The 17,488-nt window shown below is 35.5% G+C and overlaps 1 protein-coding gene across 4 annotated transcripts in view; it reads right to left on the reverse strand.

Moving 5' to 3' along the window:
• The window catches only part of LOC150101214 (rho GTPase-activating protein 45-like), a 519,012-nt gene that overhangs the window by 201,021 nt on the left and 300,503 nt on the right, over positions 1 to 17,488 (reverse strand). For all 4 annotated transcript variants that reach the window (XM_090401286.1, XM_090401287.1, XM_090401288.1 and 1 more), the window contains 2 exons: positions 12,385 to 12,527; positions 1,107 to 1,195 (listed from right to left, as the gene is read on the reverse strand). In XM_090401286.1, the coding sequence (XP_090257412.1) occupies positions 1,107 to 1,195; positions 12,385 to 12,527 (232 nt within the window). The remainder of the gene's footprint in view (positions 1 to 1,106; positions 1,196 to 12,384; positions 12,528 to 17,488) is intronic.

Here is a 17,488-nt window from a genome sequence, read left to right on the forward strand (position 1 = left end):
ACATGAATGCTTGAGGCTGCACAAACAAGATCATTTCAATGGCTATTGAAGGATCAAGTTTGAAGTTGTGAAACATTCTCCCTACAGTCTGGGCTTGGCTCTATCACACTTTTGGTATTTCCTGTACTGAAGACATATATCAAAGCCATCCCCTTTTTGAAAATGATGAAGGGGTCAATGCAGAAACTGTTCTGAAAGCAATCCAAAAGTATAAAAGTAAGAGATATTATGCTGAGAAATAGTATACGTTTATATGTTTTGCAAAATGCATGTAAGTAGGAAAATTATCCAAGATAATCAATAAAAGATGCATTATGCAACAACCTTAATTACTTAATATCTCATCTCATATTCCTTTTTCCCTCTTTTTATCTTGCTGTGTTGAGGATTAATTAATCATCAGACCCTCAAACCATTCACAGGATAAAGGTGGTCAGTCCTATGCCCCAGGTGTATCTCATGTCCGTAGTGTTGAGTTCTCAAGTCCAAGCTAACTGCGTGGACAAATACTTAATACTCTTAATTACTTAATTTCTACACTTTACAGTCAAGTACAGTATACGATCATTCAATGCCATAACCTTCAATGAAGGATCATAAACACTAAACCTAATCTATTTTTGGTGTGTAGAGAGTGTAGAAAGCTTATTTAGGGTTGACTTTAGTATTTGATTTCATATCAGTTCAAATTTTTTGGCACTATGAATTCAGTCTAAAGTCAAAAAGTGTAATGACTTGATAAATTTTAGCAGCGATCTTAAATATCAATTTCTTTGAATTTCATTTAGCCAGAGGAGTTATTTTTTATAATTTCAAAATACTTTCTAATTTTGCCACTAAATCTGGTCAGATTCAAACCAAAATTTAGATGGCCAGAAAAATTTGTGAAGAAGTCTAAATGACAAATTTTAATAATCTATTAATCCAAGTATATATATATATTTCAAGTATAATGAAAGAAATGAATCTGATAGGTACTTAAAGCATTTTGTACAGGAAAACCAAAAAGAGACTGACATTACTTTGTCAGAGATTTAAAAGAAAAGTGTTTTGGCAATTGTCTTGAAATGAAAAAGAAACTCGTATCCAACTTTTAAACTACAAACCTCTACCATCACAGAACAGTCTTGGTTCTGAAGATTGCTGATTTAAACTATCTTCACAACTCTCCAGCGATCCATTTGATCTTCTTTCTCTATCAAGGAGAAACACAGATACATGTGAATGACATTGAAACATTGAAGTTCATAAATATTTATTTGTGTATATGTAACAGATATGGGAGGGGGGGGGATGACTTTGTACTCTTCCTTTTTCTCACAAAAATGGGTATAAAATGACATATAATTCTTGTACTTTTCTCAAATACCAGCAAAGAATTCAAAGCTCACAGAATAGAACAATGTAAATAAATTTTAAAAGAAAAAGGAAGATTTATTAAAACAATTAAAAAAAAGCAAATACTGTCAAAACGTTTTAGAAATTTACACACATCAACATCTCCAAAACTGATATAATTCATATGCATAATAATATGAATTGAATAATTTAAGCTAAATATCAGCTTCCCTAGCAGGGCAACATTAAAGCATTTGAAAACCATGGATAATTTTTCCCCCTTTAGAAATTCCATCCCCTCTCTCTCTCCTCTATTTGAAAAATACTCTTAATTACTATATTTTATATGAAAGTTAATGCCCAGCAGATTTCTAAAGGAAAGCCCTATACTAGAGAATCGTTTTTTTTCTTTTGTTTGTTTTGTTTTTCTCCATCCTGTAACTTTTCCCCACTGCTGGAGTAAAAGGCCTCTCCCATTGCTTGAGGGTTGGGTCAACCTCTCCCATGGTGATCCACTCCATCTTGGAAGAGTGTTTATTCATTTGTATGAATAAATGTATGAAGGTGGAAGACAATTACAAACATCCATACATAGGCGGGATTCGAACCCATAGTCTCTTAGATGGAGAGCAGATACACTAAACACTCAGCCAACCAGGTCGGCAGAGAATAGTTTATAATCTGTTAATCCATTCAGTGTAGAACTGTCAAAGTTGAAAACCATGAAATAGAACAAGTTACCTAATATGTATATTTGGGTCAATTGTTATCCTTTGAGGATTGCCAAAGAAAAGAGATTGAATTCTTCGTTCAATCTCTATTTCCCATAAGCCATCCTTAGATGGATGGCTTATGGGAAAATGAGAGACATATTCAGAAGTAACATCCCTATGAGTCTAAAAAGGAAAGCTTTTGACCAGTGCATACTTCCTGTCCTAACATACGGAGGAGAAATATGGACTTCAACAAAAGTCTTAAGCAAAAACTGAGAACAACACAACATCGCATGGAGAGAAGTATGCTAAAAATAACATTAAGAGATAGGAAGACAAATACCTGGATAAGATCTCAAACAGGTGTCATGGATATTGTAAAATACATTAAACAGGCTAAGTGGAGATGGGCTGGCCATATTGCCAGATGCAGTGATGGGAGATGGACTAGAAAAACAACAGAGTGGAGACCAATGGATGGAGCAAGAGGAAGACCAAGAAGAAGGTGGAGGGATGAACTGGAACAAATTGCAGGAGTGAGATGAATGGGAGAGGCAGAAAACTGAGTGGTCTAAAAAATCATGGAGGAGACCTTCATCCAGCAGTGGACAGAAACAAAAGGTTGAAGAAGAAGAATCCATTCAGTGTAATGCCACACACCCAAGTATAATGATCAGCAGCATTAGGACTGCACAGTGGCCAAGTGCTCTCATTTTAAGCTTTTTGCTCAAAGGATAGCATTATATGTTCTAACTCTGAGGTAAAAAAATATACCTATTCTTCACACAACTTAATCTTCACAGTTAAGTTACTTGTATGGAGAAAGTTACTTTGCATGTGTTATTTTGCTTATACTTTTAGAAAAATATGGATGAAATTATTATTATAAAGGCATCTCCATGGAGTCTGAAGACTCATCTTGGGAGACCCAATCTATCCACACAATCTGTCATACTTCTCCTTGAACCCATTAACAAACAAAGCTCCTACAACTCTGGCAACCCATTCCACTCATTCATAAGTCTCCAAGTAAAAGATCTAGTAATGACATCCCTACGAACCACCTTTACTAAACTTCTAGGGATGACCTCTTGTTCTGGTCCTTCTAGCCAAGTGCTGAAATATTTCCCCTTCATCTATCCTATAAACTCCTTTGAGCAACTTAAATCCTGTCTTTTTCCCCTATCAACCAACTTTTGCAATCCACACGCCTTCAATGTATCCTCATAAGGAACATTCCACTCACCTCTGAATCCCCTCCACCACTTCCTCATCCCCAAGAAACCCAGGGGACCAGCCATGAGCACAGTAATCCAGATGTAGATGTATCAAGGCCTTATAAAGATGAATGACAACTTCATTATCTCTACTTGTTAATGTATTCTTCAATAGCCAAGTAATCTTATGGGCTACTATGTACTATGTACTCTAAACTTCAACTCTGTCTACCACCACCCTTAAATCTCTAGCTTCATCTATTTCCTGGAGCACATTGCCATCAATGTGATACAAGGCTTGTTTATTTATCCCAAAATGCATAAGTTTACATTTCTCGACTTCAAGCTCTCGACATCGCCTTGATTAACTATTACTCAACCTAATTTTGCATCATCAGCAAACAACTGAATATTTCCTATCATTTATGTAAAAATTAAACAGCAATTGTCCCAGCACTGAAGCTTGTGGCACACCATTTGTCACCTGTTTTTGCCTTGACTCTGCCCTTCCATATACTACTTTGATATCTGTCCAGCAGCCACCTGCCTATCCACTTAACGAGTGTCATATCCATCTCCATTTGTTCTAATTTGCATAACACACTTCCATGTGGTATTCTGTCAACTTCCTTTGCAAAATCATCTTGTAGCCATTTCCTTTATCCATCTCAACTGTTACTCTATTATAAAAAGTTAGTAAATTACTAAGGCATGACTGACCCTTTACAAAGCCATGTTGACCCTCATACAGTATCATATTTTTATCTACCCATTATTTAATTCTCTTTTTTGGGATCATCTTCAAGGATGGTACGGCCACGTTTAAACTCGTTTTGACTGCTGTTTGTATTCTGGTATGTAATGGTGAATCCAAGTCTCTTCCATAGTAATAAATCAATGCACAAAATCAGTTTTATTCTTGTTAAAATGCTCCAAGCACTGTTCAGAGATTTTCATTTGATTGCGTTTTTGCTGTGAGCAAGCGCAGCACCCATCTTGCACAAAGTTTTTTCATTTGCAATTCTTCATGCAAAATATATCGTTCTTTTGAAATGCCTATAGTCTCAGCAATTTCACACACTTTGACTTGCCGGTCATCCAGTACCATATCGCGCAGTTGATCAATGATTTCTGGTGTTGTTACACTTTTTGGACGTCCTTCACATGGATCATTTTCAAGGCTGGTAAGGCCATGTTTAAACTCGGCAGCCCATTTCTTAATTGTCAAAAACAAAGGAGAAGGGTACCCATAAACATTTATGAACTTCGAATGAATTTCTTTTGTCATTAAACCTTCTTTTACAAAGAATTTTATAACTGCATGATACTCAATTTTATCCATTTCAACCGATATAGACAACAGTTTTGCTTCAGACAGCTGTATAAAACAAACTACTTGATAGAATGACTTGCAATTTCATATGAATGCTTATGACTGACACATGTACCAACTTAGAAACAAAATCTTGGTGATAGTGTTGCCATCTATGGTCGAGAACTTTTCAGACCACCCCCATATGAACACATCTCTACTTATGCCTTTTGTTCAATTTATATATATGCCCTTGCATCCTTTCTCCATCCTTCATAAAATGAAAAATTCCATCTACTGAAATCCCATATGATCCTTTCAGAAGTTTTAAGTCTTTAATCATATCACCTGCCTTTCTCCTATTTGCTAGTGTCTGCATCCTAGAAATTCTCAATCTATCTTCATAATCAGTATTCCACAATCCTGATTTTTCACACTCTCTCCTTTGTACTCTCTCTCTCTCTCTACTGTATCAGAATCATCACTGAAACCAGGATACTAAACTTGTGCACAATATTCCAAGTGAGGTCTTATCAAGGCCTTATAAAGGGGCAAAATAACTTCCTTATCTTTATATGTCAAGGTTCATTTCAGCATTGCAATTTTCTGAGTTGTATTTACAATTTTTGCTACATGACCATCGAACTTCAACTTCCTGGCTACTAAAACTCCAAGATCCATAATCTGATCAGTTTGTTTCTTCCAGCATAATCCCATCAATATAATGTGACACTGGATATCTAATCACACAAAAGTACATGACCTTACATTTATTAACAATGAACTGACAGCCATTTTCACATGTGAGCATGTGAAAATGGCTGTTCAGCCTATTCAAATCATTCTGCCAGTACTGCAATCATCTGCATTCCTCATTACCCTGCCTATTTTTGCATCGTCAGCAAATAGCTGTATGTCGCATGTTAAATCCCTCCCAATGTCATTAATGTACAGATTGAATAACAATGGACCCAGGACAGATCCTTGAAGCACACCACTAGTTACCTTGAATCTTGCAGACCCCCCCCCCATATATGACTTTTTGATATCTGTCAGCCAACTATCCTCTTATCCATAAATTAAAGATGCCAAGAAATTATATTAATGATTTCACATCATTTGTCCATGGTGTCGTATAATGCAAAACACATATCCTATCCTTACAGACATGTCTAATGTCATGCATTATGGGAAAAGTCACTACCCTTAGTAATGTGTGCCACCTTTTAGCTACTTGTATATGGAAATATGACTTCTGCATTACTTCAATCTTGGTATCACTTCTGAGTCTGGCTCCCACTGATGAGACCTCAATAAAGGTCGAAACCGGTCTGGGTAGTGACACTTCCCATAATGCATAGCGTTATACATGTCTGTAAGGATATGTGCTTTGCATTATGAGATACTAAGGCAAGTCACGTCAAGTCATTAACCTCTATAAATGAGTTGCCCAGTTGTGAAGTTATTTCACATGCAAATTTTGTTTGCTTACACTTGCATAAAGAATTAAACCAAGAATATAATTTCTTGGTATCTTTAATTTATAGAATAACTAAGTGGAAAAACTTTCAACATCCTCTTATTCATGCCAATAGTTTATAATTCAATCTCATAATCTTCAATTTATGCAACAGTCTCCCATGCTGTATTCTGTCAAAAGTCTTAGCAAAATCTAAAAGTATCATGGTGTATCCATTCACCTTGTCAAACTCAGTGGTAACATTATTATAGAATGTCAGCAAGTTGCTACAACATGACATTCCTTTAGTAAACTCCTGCCATTTGTTGCAAAGTACAGATTATCTGTCAACCCATTTCTGAATGCAAGCCCTAACCAACTTTTCCAAAATCTTTGCTACCACTCCTGAGATACTGATTGGTCAATAGTTGGATACATAGGTCTTTGAACCACCCTTGTGCAATGGGAATACCATACACTCTTTCCATTCCTGCAGAATCTTCCCTGTTCTGAGGCTCAAATTATATTGCCTGGTCAAGGGAATAGCCAGTTCAGATAAACGCACACCCTTTTAGCATCCATGCTGATATTCCATCAGTTCCTATTGCAGAATTCTTATTCAATTTGTGCAATAGTTCTAGTACTTCCTCCTCATAGACGAGTTTCCTCATACAGCGAAGAGGTAGTGGTGAGTTTAATGTTGCATATACCAGGTTGATAGCTTTTAGCAAAATGACCACTCATTAGTTAAACAATCACTTCTGCATTAGTCCCGCATACCATCTCCATTCAGTAGAGTTATTCTTTCAAATTCATTCTTTCTTTTACTTGTAGCATAACAATAGAATTCTTTTGAGTTATCTTTACTTGCAGAGCCAGTTTCTTTTGACTCAAACTTGGCTTTCCATAAAACACTTGCGACTCTTCTGGTTTGCTGCTTATAATTATCATAACTTACATCGTCCTTATGCACACAGTATTCCTTCCACATCATCTTTTTCTTATGAATCTCTTGTTTAATTAGATTGCACATCCATTTCATTCCTACTCTATTTATTCTTTGAACTCTAGGGACACATTCTGATACTGCATCATTTAAGTATTTTTTAAACACTTCCCACAAACACTGCGCACATCCTTTCCATCCATCAACTGATACCATGGCGCAGAACCCAGCATTCTCCTCAGGTGGTCATAATTTCTTGCTTTCTAGTTCAGCATATAACCTTTTCTGAATGGAACATTCATAAACTTAACCAGTTCCCAATTAAATACTGCATGATCACTATTACCAACTGGAGGCAGAATAGTTACATCTTTAACTGACACCCCCCCCTCGACACTATAATCAAATCCAGTACTCTTTGATCTCGAGTTCCTTCTGTCACATGCTGCTTAAGGAAGAGTTGTCTCATAACAGCTCAATAAATCCAGTTTCATTCTTTTCATTCCATTTCACAGCTACGCAATCAATGTTTGGATAATTAGCAGCACCCCCCCCCCCGCCTCCTCCTCTTCTTCCTAAAAATACTGTACAATTTGCACTCAATACAGTTCTGATAGCCAGGTCTCATTAATGCCTACAATATGAGATCCCAATATATTAACCAAGGCAACTCAACTCCTTTGTGTCTGATACCCTTAGCATTCATATGCAGACATAATAGGTTATCTGCATGATCTTTTGTATACTCTTGTCTGTGGTCTGCATGACACAGTTCTACAACTTGTAGATTTCTGTTCTTATCTAGTTCCTTACTTATGCAGACATCTTTACACATGTTTGATAGGGCCGACCCGGATGAACACAGAATCATTCTCTCTTCATAATCATTTCCATAATAATGACCATTCCTATCATTAACACAGTTACCTAATATTGTCACTCTCACACACAGATTCTCACGACTCTTCCAATTAGAATTCAGTTTCCCTGACTCTGTTAGGTCTCATATCAATTAATAATTTTTCAAGACTCCTGATACCAAACACATTCAAGTGTAGGCCATCCCTCTTATACAAATCTAATCTTCCCTCAAACTCACTCCACATATCCGAAAACTAGCATCCATTCCTTCCAAACAGTTACGCATCACATTGTTTGCCATCCCTTCTTTGTAATTCATTTCCATCATATCTAGGTAATATACTAATGATTCACTCTTCACTCTCTCACTTCTTCCAACAACCTTTCCATATCCTCTCTCTCATACTGAATTTATCACTAGTTAAGTCATTGTACCTACCAGAATTACGACCTTTATTTTTTTTCTTCTGTTTTTCAATTGCTTGCATTATATTTTTAATTTTTGCTCTGGGAAAACTTAACGTTAGAACCGGCTCATCAATAGCATGTTTTATGATAGAGTCACCATTCCAAATAACATCCTTCTTTTTACAACCAACTTTACTTACCAGATTTCCATTATTATGGACTAACTTACCTGATTTCATGCTTTGTTGTTTTCCATTTTACTGCTGAACTTTTTTTTATTCTTCCTATGTTTCTCTAAGCAGCACTCTACTTTCTGTAATTCCCTCATTGTCTGTCTAATAATCTGCTATAATCGAGCGATTTCTGAGGTTAAAGTAGTTTCAATATCCTCTTTAATATCATCTTTAGTAGAGAAAACCTGATTGTTCACTACTTCGCTGTTCTTGTTAGTATTTATATAATAAATATAGAATTATGCATTCTGGTAAAATGATAAATTCCTTTCCCTAATCATGCTAGAAGACCAACTTGGTATTGCTTAGGATCCATAGAGTACAAAGAGATTAACCAAATCCTAATTGAAGCTATTGTTGGAATGAGAGTAAGATATATAACCCAACCTGGTTGGCGTATCCACTCTCCAGGCAAATAGCTGCGGATTCGAATCTCACTGTGGGCATGGATGTTTGTGATTATCTGTGAAAATACTAGTGGTAATGGTGGACAGTAGATGGCGTTAGTGTAGATGATGCAGTTTGCTGTACTTGGTGGAGACTGACAGTTGTAGAGTAGGTGCTCTTCCTTGATGAGTCTTTGGACTCCTTGGAAGTGCCATGTAATAATAATAAGTTGATGGTAAAAAGAAACTATATACTAAATCTGTTGGTCTCTTACTGGAAGTAGAGAGCTATAAGTTATGTATAATAAAAAGAGGCTAGACTAGTTTTTATTTGGCTATTTATTTTTTAATGATAGCCCCATATACAAGAAGCTGTTCAATCTGTATTACATTAGCACTGTATCTTATCATTTTCCAAGTCTTTGATCAAACTGACCAAATATTTATACTAATCTTCATCTGACATGCAATAATAATAATCAAACAAATGTTGAAGAAATTAAGATGCATTTTATTTTTCCAGTTTACTAGAATTACCTAATGAAATTAAATTCATGTAACAGTGTTAAAAGCATTTTTTATTACTTTTATGGATGAAAGTGGTATTAAGCCCAATATCCAAATTGAAAAATTGGAGATCTTAATAAGTTTAGTCATAAGGTTATATGTTGGCTGTTCATGCTGGTATTTTTTAAGGAAATTACACCATAGAATATATATTAAATAGAACAATTTAATAATCTCAACCTTTCACTTTATGCAGGTGTACTCCTAATTAAAAAATCCATTCGCACTTTAGGTCTGTAGGATTAAAACTGAATAATTGTAACTAATTTGGCAGGAAAATCAGCATTAAAATGACAAAGAAAATGCTAATGGGGGAACACTGAAAACATCAGCTGCATCCTGAATGGACAAATAAAATATTTCAATAATTCAGGCACAGTTTTTAGTTAAGATAGCATGTAAAATATGGAAATAGATAATGGAATAAGAAAAGCTGGTATGGTAGGAAGTTTGATGAATAAATATATACACAATAAGAGAGCAATTAGTGAAAACATTAAACTAGTTCTACAAGACAACATTCAAACAAATTTTAACTTATAGATCTGAAAGTTGGGTTAGAAATAAAACAGTTGATCGAAGACAGGAGATAACATATATGAGAGGTCTGAGAAAATTAGAGGAGCAAACTAGAGAATCATATTAAAATGAATATACAGTAATAGGAAAGAATCTGACATTGATAGTATTCAAAAATGCATGGATAGGTGGCATGGTCACTTAAACAGAACAGGAAAGGAAAGATCAGCAAAACAATTGTCTAATACCAAGTTAACAAGAAAAAGTTTTGGATCTTAGTGATCACTATCACTAAGATCCACAGGGATTAATGTAGTGAGTGGTGCTTCAGAAAACCAAAATATAAGATATGACACAATATTAAAGTTCCTACAGATAACAGACTAATTTGAAGGAACACTGTCAAGTGGAAATTAGAAATAATGTAAACTTTTCATAATAACTATAACACTTTTTTTGAATGTTAGTCAAGTGAGTTTTAATTTATCGTCCTACATGTTTCACTGATTTTTGCTATCGGCATCTTCAGGAAATACAATTGGTAAGCTATATGAAGGTAACAGATTTTAACTGACAGTTCTAATTCACACAAAATTACTATTGTGCAAGACAAAGCGTGTGTCTCGGGAACATGATTTATTTGTTACGAGACATAATGTAATTGGCATGAAAGTTCATTTCTTTGATGTTTAGTGATCTGATTAAAGCTTTCCAAATTTCTGGTAGGATTAGACCTTGATTCTTATTTAGGTTTTCTGTTGAACGGGCAACCGTAGCAGCCTCCTTGAAGGCTCTGGAATGGTAGTTCTTTTCTATATAGGGCATATGACTCTTATCCCACTCAATGAGATGGTTGGTAGAGGCAAAGTGGCAAGAAAGGCCTGAAATATCTTGTCTGTTGTTTCTGACATATCCTATGTGTTCTTTCTGTCTCGTTTCGAAGCTTCTAGAGGTCTGACCAATGAAACTACCACCACAGGAGCAAGGTATATTATATACTCCAGAGTACTTGTAGAGTGGATGGTCTTTCGGTGATCTTAAAAATTTCCAAATAGTATTGACTGGCTTGAATGCTACTCTAATATTGCATGGTTTTAGAAGGATAGCCAATTTTTTAGAAATACTGCTGACAAATGGAATAGTTATAGTTATAGTACTGATGTATTGGGTGTCATCACGTTGTCTTTGTGGTATATCCGAAAAGATATACCACAAAGACAACATGAAAAGTTTACAATAAACTTTTCATGTTGTAAACTTGCTGAATTGTACTATCATAGCATCCACAATGGGGCAGAATTGTACTATCATATCACTGCAATGGGGCAGTCCTGGGATGTAAACATCCCAGGACTGCCCCATTGTGGACCCCTAGATACTGCAAAAATAGTCTACAGAAGTGATGGTGCCATACTCCTTTATAGGATTCATGAGCTTATGCTATATGACAGAAGTGATAGTAGTGCTCTTGAAGACCTGTATCAAGAATGCTGGCCCAATCCTAAGATATGTCAACTCAACATAAAAGGCATTTCCAGATACCAGTGTGGCTACCTAATGAGAATTTTAAATGACCCAAATTGATGTTCCTGTGTTGCAAGAGACTCCTACTATCAACTTCTTTCCAGATGATAGCCACTTACTTCAAGAATAATATCACTCATTATACAGTAAATCAACTACACTTCAGTGCAGAAATCTTTAGTATGTCTATAGAGGTCTGTAAATTAACAAATGTATACAAATCTCCCAGTGCCACCTGTCATAATCCTGTTTTATCTCAGCATCATCACTAAGTGATGATGATGATGCTGAGATGGTGCCATAATTATTATGATAATGTGAATTATCATCATCACATCAGCATCATTCTTGGTGATTTCAACTGTCATCATTCTTTATAGGGATACCAAGATTACCTTAATGGAGACATGCTGGTTAAACAGATGGAAAGTAGAAATCTATATTTAGTTTCTGATGCAAAAGACAACCAAAGCTTCCATTTGTTTTGATGGAAAAGAGGGTACAATCATGATCTCTGCTTTACCATCTTTGATGATGATCAAATATGAGAGACTCATTGGAGTTGTTGTAGGGATGACAAGAGGATAGTTCAAAGAGGTTATAGAAAATGATACATTCCTGGATGGAATGATGCAAGATTATTTAAAAAATACAGGACAATTTTAGACTTAAAATAAATAGTATCCTAAATCTACCTAGGGAATACCTCTCAGGAATTTAATGATAATATTGCTAAAAAGAAATTTTTGCAAACTAGGAGAAAAAGTCATTGCAAGAAATACCAGAAAATTTGGAATTCGGATTGCTTTGGCTTTTAAAAAAAAAAATAATAATAATTCTATATGCTTTAATTACAGAACCAAAAAAACATAAGTATATGAATAATCTAAAAATAACAAACCTAAAATCACCATTATATGGCTCAAAGATAAATGGCATTGTTCCAATATTTCCTGAATTAGATGGCTGAGGAAGTCTTTTCACAAACTCCATATACTGCATTCCAGGTTCATACAATCTACTACTTTCACACAACGTCTGAAACTAAAATGAATATTTGGTTAAATTCCACAGGCCTGGAAAAATATATAATTTTAGTGTCATTAAAAATTACATAATTTCAAAAACAATATAATTTGTCTATTATAATTTACTTTGTAAATAAGAATGAAAAACTTTCTATGACTAATATAGTGATACACCCTTTTGCTACTTGTATATGAATAATACATGGCATCTGCAACGATTTAACCTCAGCATCTTCCTGGATCTAGCTCCCACTGTTGAGACATTAAGACTACAAGATCCTAATTTCACATTATCAGCAACAGATTCAAAGCAGAAAGAAGTTAACATAATCAAAAGCACATGGGTATGCAAAAGTCCAGACTGAGCAGGAGAATTTTATGTGTTCTTGCCACACAATCTACTCCATTTGGTATGAAAAGCATCCGATGACAGTATTCTTGGCGGATCTTACTCAAGCATTATGTCAAATGCTTGAGTAAGGCCAGCCTGGTTCTCCAGCCAAAAGGCTGTGGGTTCGAATCCCGCCGTGGGCATGGACATTTGTGATTGTCTGTGAAATCACTAGTAGTGGTGATGGTGGGTGGTAGTTGCGGTTCATTGTAGTTGGTGGATTGAGTGGTGGAGAGATTGAGTGTTGTAGAGTGGTGCCCTTCTTTGATGAGTCTATGGACTCCCTGGAGGTGTCATGTAATAATAATAATGTCTGGCATTCCTTTCTGTTCCACATACTCCAGCATGTTGGGGATGAGTGAAAAGTTGCTATCTAGAATTAAAAGTGCCTATGGTGAAACAAGTATGTCTACCTCATGGTCAATGGGTTGCTATTAGACCAAGTCAAAATTCAAGGAGCCAAGCAAGGTTACACTCATGCTCCCTTGCTCTTTGCATAAGTTCTGGAACCTTTTTATAGAAAATTGACAATTCATATGTTGTGCAAGAAATAACACTTTTCTCAACTAGTAATGAAAAAACATTATTATATGATGATGATGTGGTGTGCACTTGACAGGATAATGATTCAAGTTAGTTTTCCCTTTTCTTCTGAAGCCATAGTACTTAAACTCATAATCTTCACTGTTTAGCAGTAGTACATGAATATTACAGAAGCCAAAGAAAAATAATTATAAATTAAAATAATTATAATTTTTTTGGTCCAGCTGATACAAAGAAGTTAAAAAGGAATTTCTTCAACTATCAAATAAACATGGAAGTTAGGGTTTCCACTATTTAAGTAATATAGCATAAAAATCCATATAATATTATAAACCAATCACACATTCAGACCTTCTCCAGTACAACTTAGCTTTTCATCTCCCACTATTTGGAATCAATAATTACAAATGTCCTAAGAGCCAAAATTTTCCTTAAATAGCAAAGCATTCTGCTTGAGACTGCTACATTATTATAGCACTGACATTCTTTCCATTAATAATGCCAGAACCTAGTAAAAGGAAATATTTAACCTTTTCTACCACAAACCTCTACATCTGGGTACTAACAATGACAATTTAATAACTTAATGAAATTCCTAATATCCAACAGCAGGAATCTTGCTTGGAGAATGGCATATAGTCACCTTTAGTAAATGTGCTATCAAATGGAGGTAGTACTTTAACATCAGGAATCCAATCTGTGACATCTGTTACAGACTGGAAACAGTATAATAACCATTCTGTAGCTGTCCTCTTACCCTGCATATTTGGAATAAACTGCATCATGTGTTGGATAATCTATTATTTATAGCAGAACAGTTTTTTTTCAATATTCCCCCCTCCTCCCATTTGTTAGCAATGGAAAAAAAAATTGATATTTAAAAATAAAGAGTTAAAATATCATTTATAGAAAGTTAGGAAAAAAAACAACTTTGAAAATCAGTAATATTTGTATGGCATACAAATGCTTTACAACACTGTATTATGAAAATTTTATTATTCAGTCTTTTTTCAACTGGTTCCAAAGTTAGTCAATCTTTGGCATGGGCAAGCAGCTTTTTCTCCCAGAAACGAGACCATAGGACCCACACTATTTCAGACATTAAAAATATTGTGTTAGGGTTGAGAACTACAAGATGGGGACACTTGTTGAGCCATCTCTTTACTGCAGGCTGAAAAGAAAATTTCATACATACTAAGGAGGTATTATTTTCAATATTCTTATTCCAATAAAGATTGGAGGTTAAAGCTATTTCAGGAAGGGAAATCCCATCTTGTCAAGGGATTTGGATGCACTATAAACAGTAAGAATAAACAAAAAAAGTTTTGTTTGTGTGTGTCGAGGGGATGAAGAAATCAGTTTTACTAGAAATGAAATTAATGAGGTAATCAGAAACTACAAAAGAATAGTTTGGAGACAGAATTTTCTTTTGTGAAATTTGATATCTTGGAAGTTTTAGTTATTTATGGACTGTAAGGTTTGTCAAATAATAAAGAGGAATGTAGTGTATGGTCATCAGCAAAAAAAATTGATATTTATAGATAAGGAGTTAAAATATCATTTATAGAAAGTTAGGAAAAAAAACAGCTTTGAAAATCAGCAATATTTGTATGCCATAGAAATGCTTCATTTTGCATATCAGCTTTGTAGTCAACTAGAGAAGGTCTTCTGTATATGTTAGGAAGAGAGTAAGTGAAAGAACTCAGCTTCATGGAATGATAGCATTAGTTCAAAGAGAACAAACCATCTACCATCATGAGTAATGTGCATCCAGAGAGAGAGAGAGAGAGAGAGAGAGAGAGAGAGAGAGAGAGAGAGCGCTAGTAAATGCAGGCAAGTACAGATATAGAAGTCAGAAAGAAATCAGAACAAGAATAAGCAAGCTCCATCTCTTTCTTATTAAGTAAGCTCCCATCATGCCATATATAAGAACTTACTTAATAAGCTGTTAAATGGTTCTGCAGAAGCTGCTGGTTAGTGCACAGGATTAAACCCGTTAGTCACAAATCTGGAGGCTTCCCAATCAGCTAATGTCAAATCCTGCTGCCACATATTTTGCGAATTCATGATTGGAGGGAGACCAAATACAGTGGCTGCAGATGGAACTTTTGAGTTACATGTGGACAGGAGACCAAGTTCCCTCTGTGTGGGTGATATGTTTGTGAGTCTGTCACCTCTCACTGCATGTCTCACTTCCTTTTTATCTCTTCCTCACCACATACAATGGATGCAACTCAAAAAATTACAATTTTATCGCAGATTACAAAAATTCTCCCACAAAAAATAGTTAAAAAATTCAACAAAAACCATAAAAAAACAAAAATGCAACCCCTCCCTAAATAACCCACCAACATCAATGCTTACCAAAAAAAAAAAAAAAAGGTTTCCACACCCACTTCACCAGCATGAATCTGCAGACATGCTCTCGTCTGATGCATTCCAATCATTCACAACTCTCCATGCAATGTAAAAATATAAAATATAAAAAACCTTCTCACTCCCTTGCTCACATTCTCCTTATACAGCTTCCAGGGATGACCTCTTGTTCTCCCCCAATCTCTCACTATTTTATGAAAGATCTCTTCAACATTAATCCTATAACAACACCATACTAACTTGTATGCCTCTATCATATCACCCCTCTTCCTCCTATCCAGTAGAAATTGCAAATTCCATCATCTCAATCTTTCTTCATATTCGACATTCCAGAGATCAGAAACTATATTGGTCAATTGCCTCTGGACCCTTTCTAACATCTTCTCATCCTTTTGAAAACCAGGTGACCAAATCTGTGCACAGTAGTCCATATGTAGCCTAATCAAAGTCTTATACAATGGAACCAAAATTTCCTTACTTCTACAAGTCACTGTCCTCCACATCACTGCCAGAATTCACTGTGTTGTCCTCACAATTTTGTCAATATGTCTTCTAAATTTTAAATTCTTATACACTAACACCCAAAGATCTCTTAATTCCTCCACCTTCAACAATATATCCCCACCAAATGTAAATGCTACATCCCATCTGTTTTCCAAATTTTAAGACCTCACATTTTGCAACATTGAACTGGCATCCCAAACTCCTGTGCCCATTCACTCAGTGTATTCAAGCTTCTTGTAAGGCCACAACATTTGCTCTACTCCCCATTGTTCATCCCAACTTTGCATCATCCCCGTCCAAAAGCATTTATTCTCAACTTCCAAGAATGCCATTGCATATTTTCCCCACCCTACATAAAATGAAAAATTCCATCTACTGAAATTCTGTACAGAATTACAAACTTTCAGAAGTTTTTAAGTCTCAATCATATTACACCTCTTTCTCTTTTTTTTTTTGCTAGTGTTTACAGCCTACAAATTCTCAATCTGTCTTCATAATCAGTAATCTACAATCCTGATATTTTTAATTCTCTTTCTCTCCTTTGCACTGTATCAGAATCAACACAGAAACCAGGATACCAGACCTGCATACAATAGTCTAAATGAGGTTTTATCAAGGCCTTATAGGTGACTTCCTTATCTTTACATGTCAAGGTTTGTTTCAGCATTGCAATTATTCTGAATTGTATTTACAATTTTTGCTACATGACCATCAAACTTCAACTTCCTGCCTACTAAAACTCCAAGATCCCTAGCCTGATCAGTTTTTTCTAGCATAATCTGACCAATATAATAATATTAGTATTATTACCCAAGACCTCATGGAATCAAAGACTCATCTGGGAGGTCAAAAATTCACCTGGTAGTGGTGGGATTCGAACCCACGCCGGAATGAGATCGGTGCCTAAAACTAGGGCCTTAGACCGCACGGCCACACTATCACAACAGTCTCATTGAGGCGTGGGTTTGAATCCCACCACTACCAGGTGAATTTTTTGACCTCCCAGATGAGTCTTTGACTCCATGAGGTCTTGAGTATCACACCAAAGTATATGACTTTACTAACATCGAACTGATAGACATTTTCACATGCCCACAATTTCAGCCTATTCAAATCATTCTGCAAGTAGTAGCATACCTGATTACCCTACCCCACTTTGCATC

The sequence above is a fragment of the Typopeltis vanoorti genome, chromosome 12 (assembly GCF_054136105.1).
Source record: "Typopeltis vanoorti isolate ZY-2024b chromosome 12, IOZ_Tvanoo_1.0, whole genome shotgun sequence".
NCBI lineage: Eukaryota > Metazoa > Arthropoda > Arachnida > Uropygi > Thelyphonidae > Typopeltis > Typopeltis vanoorti.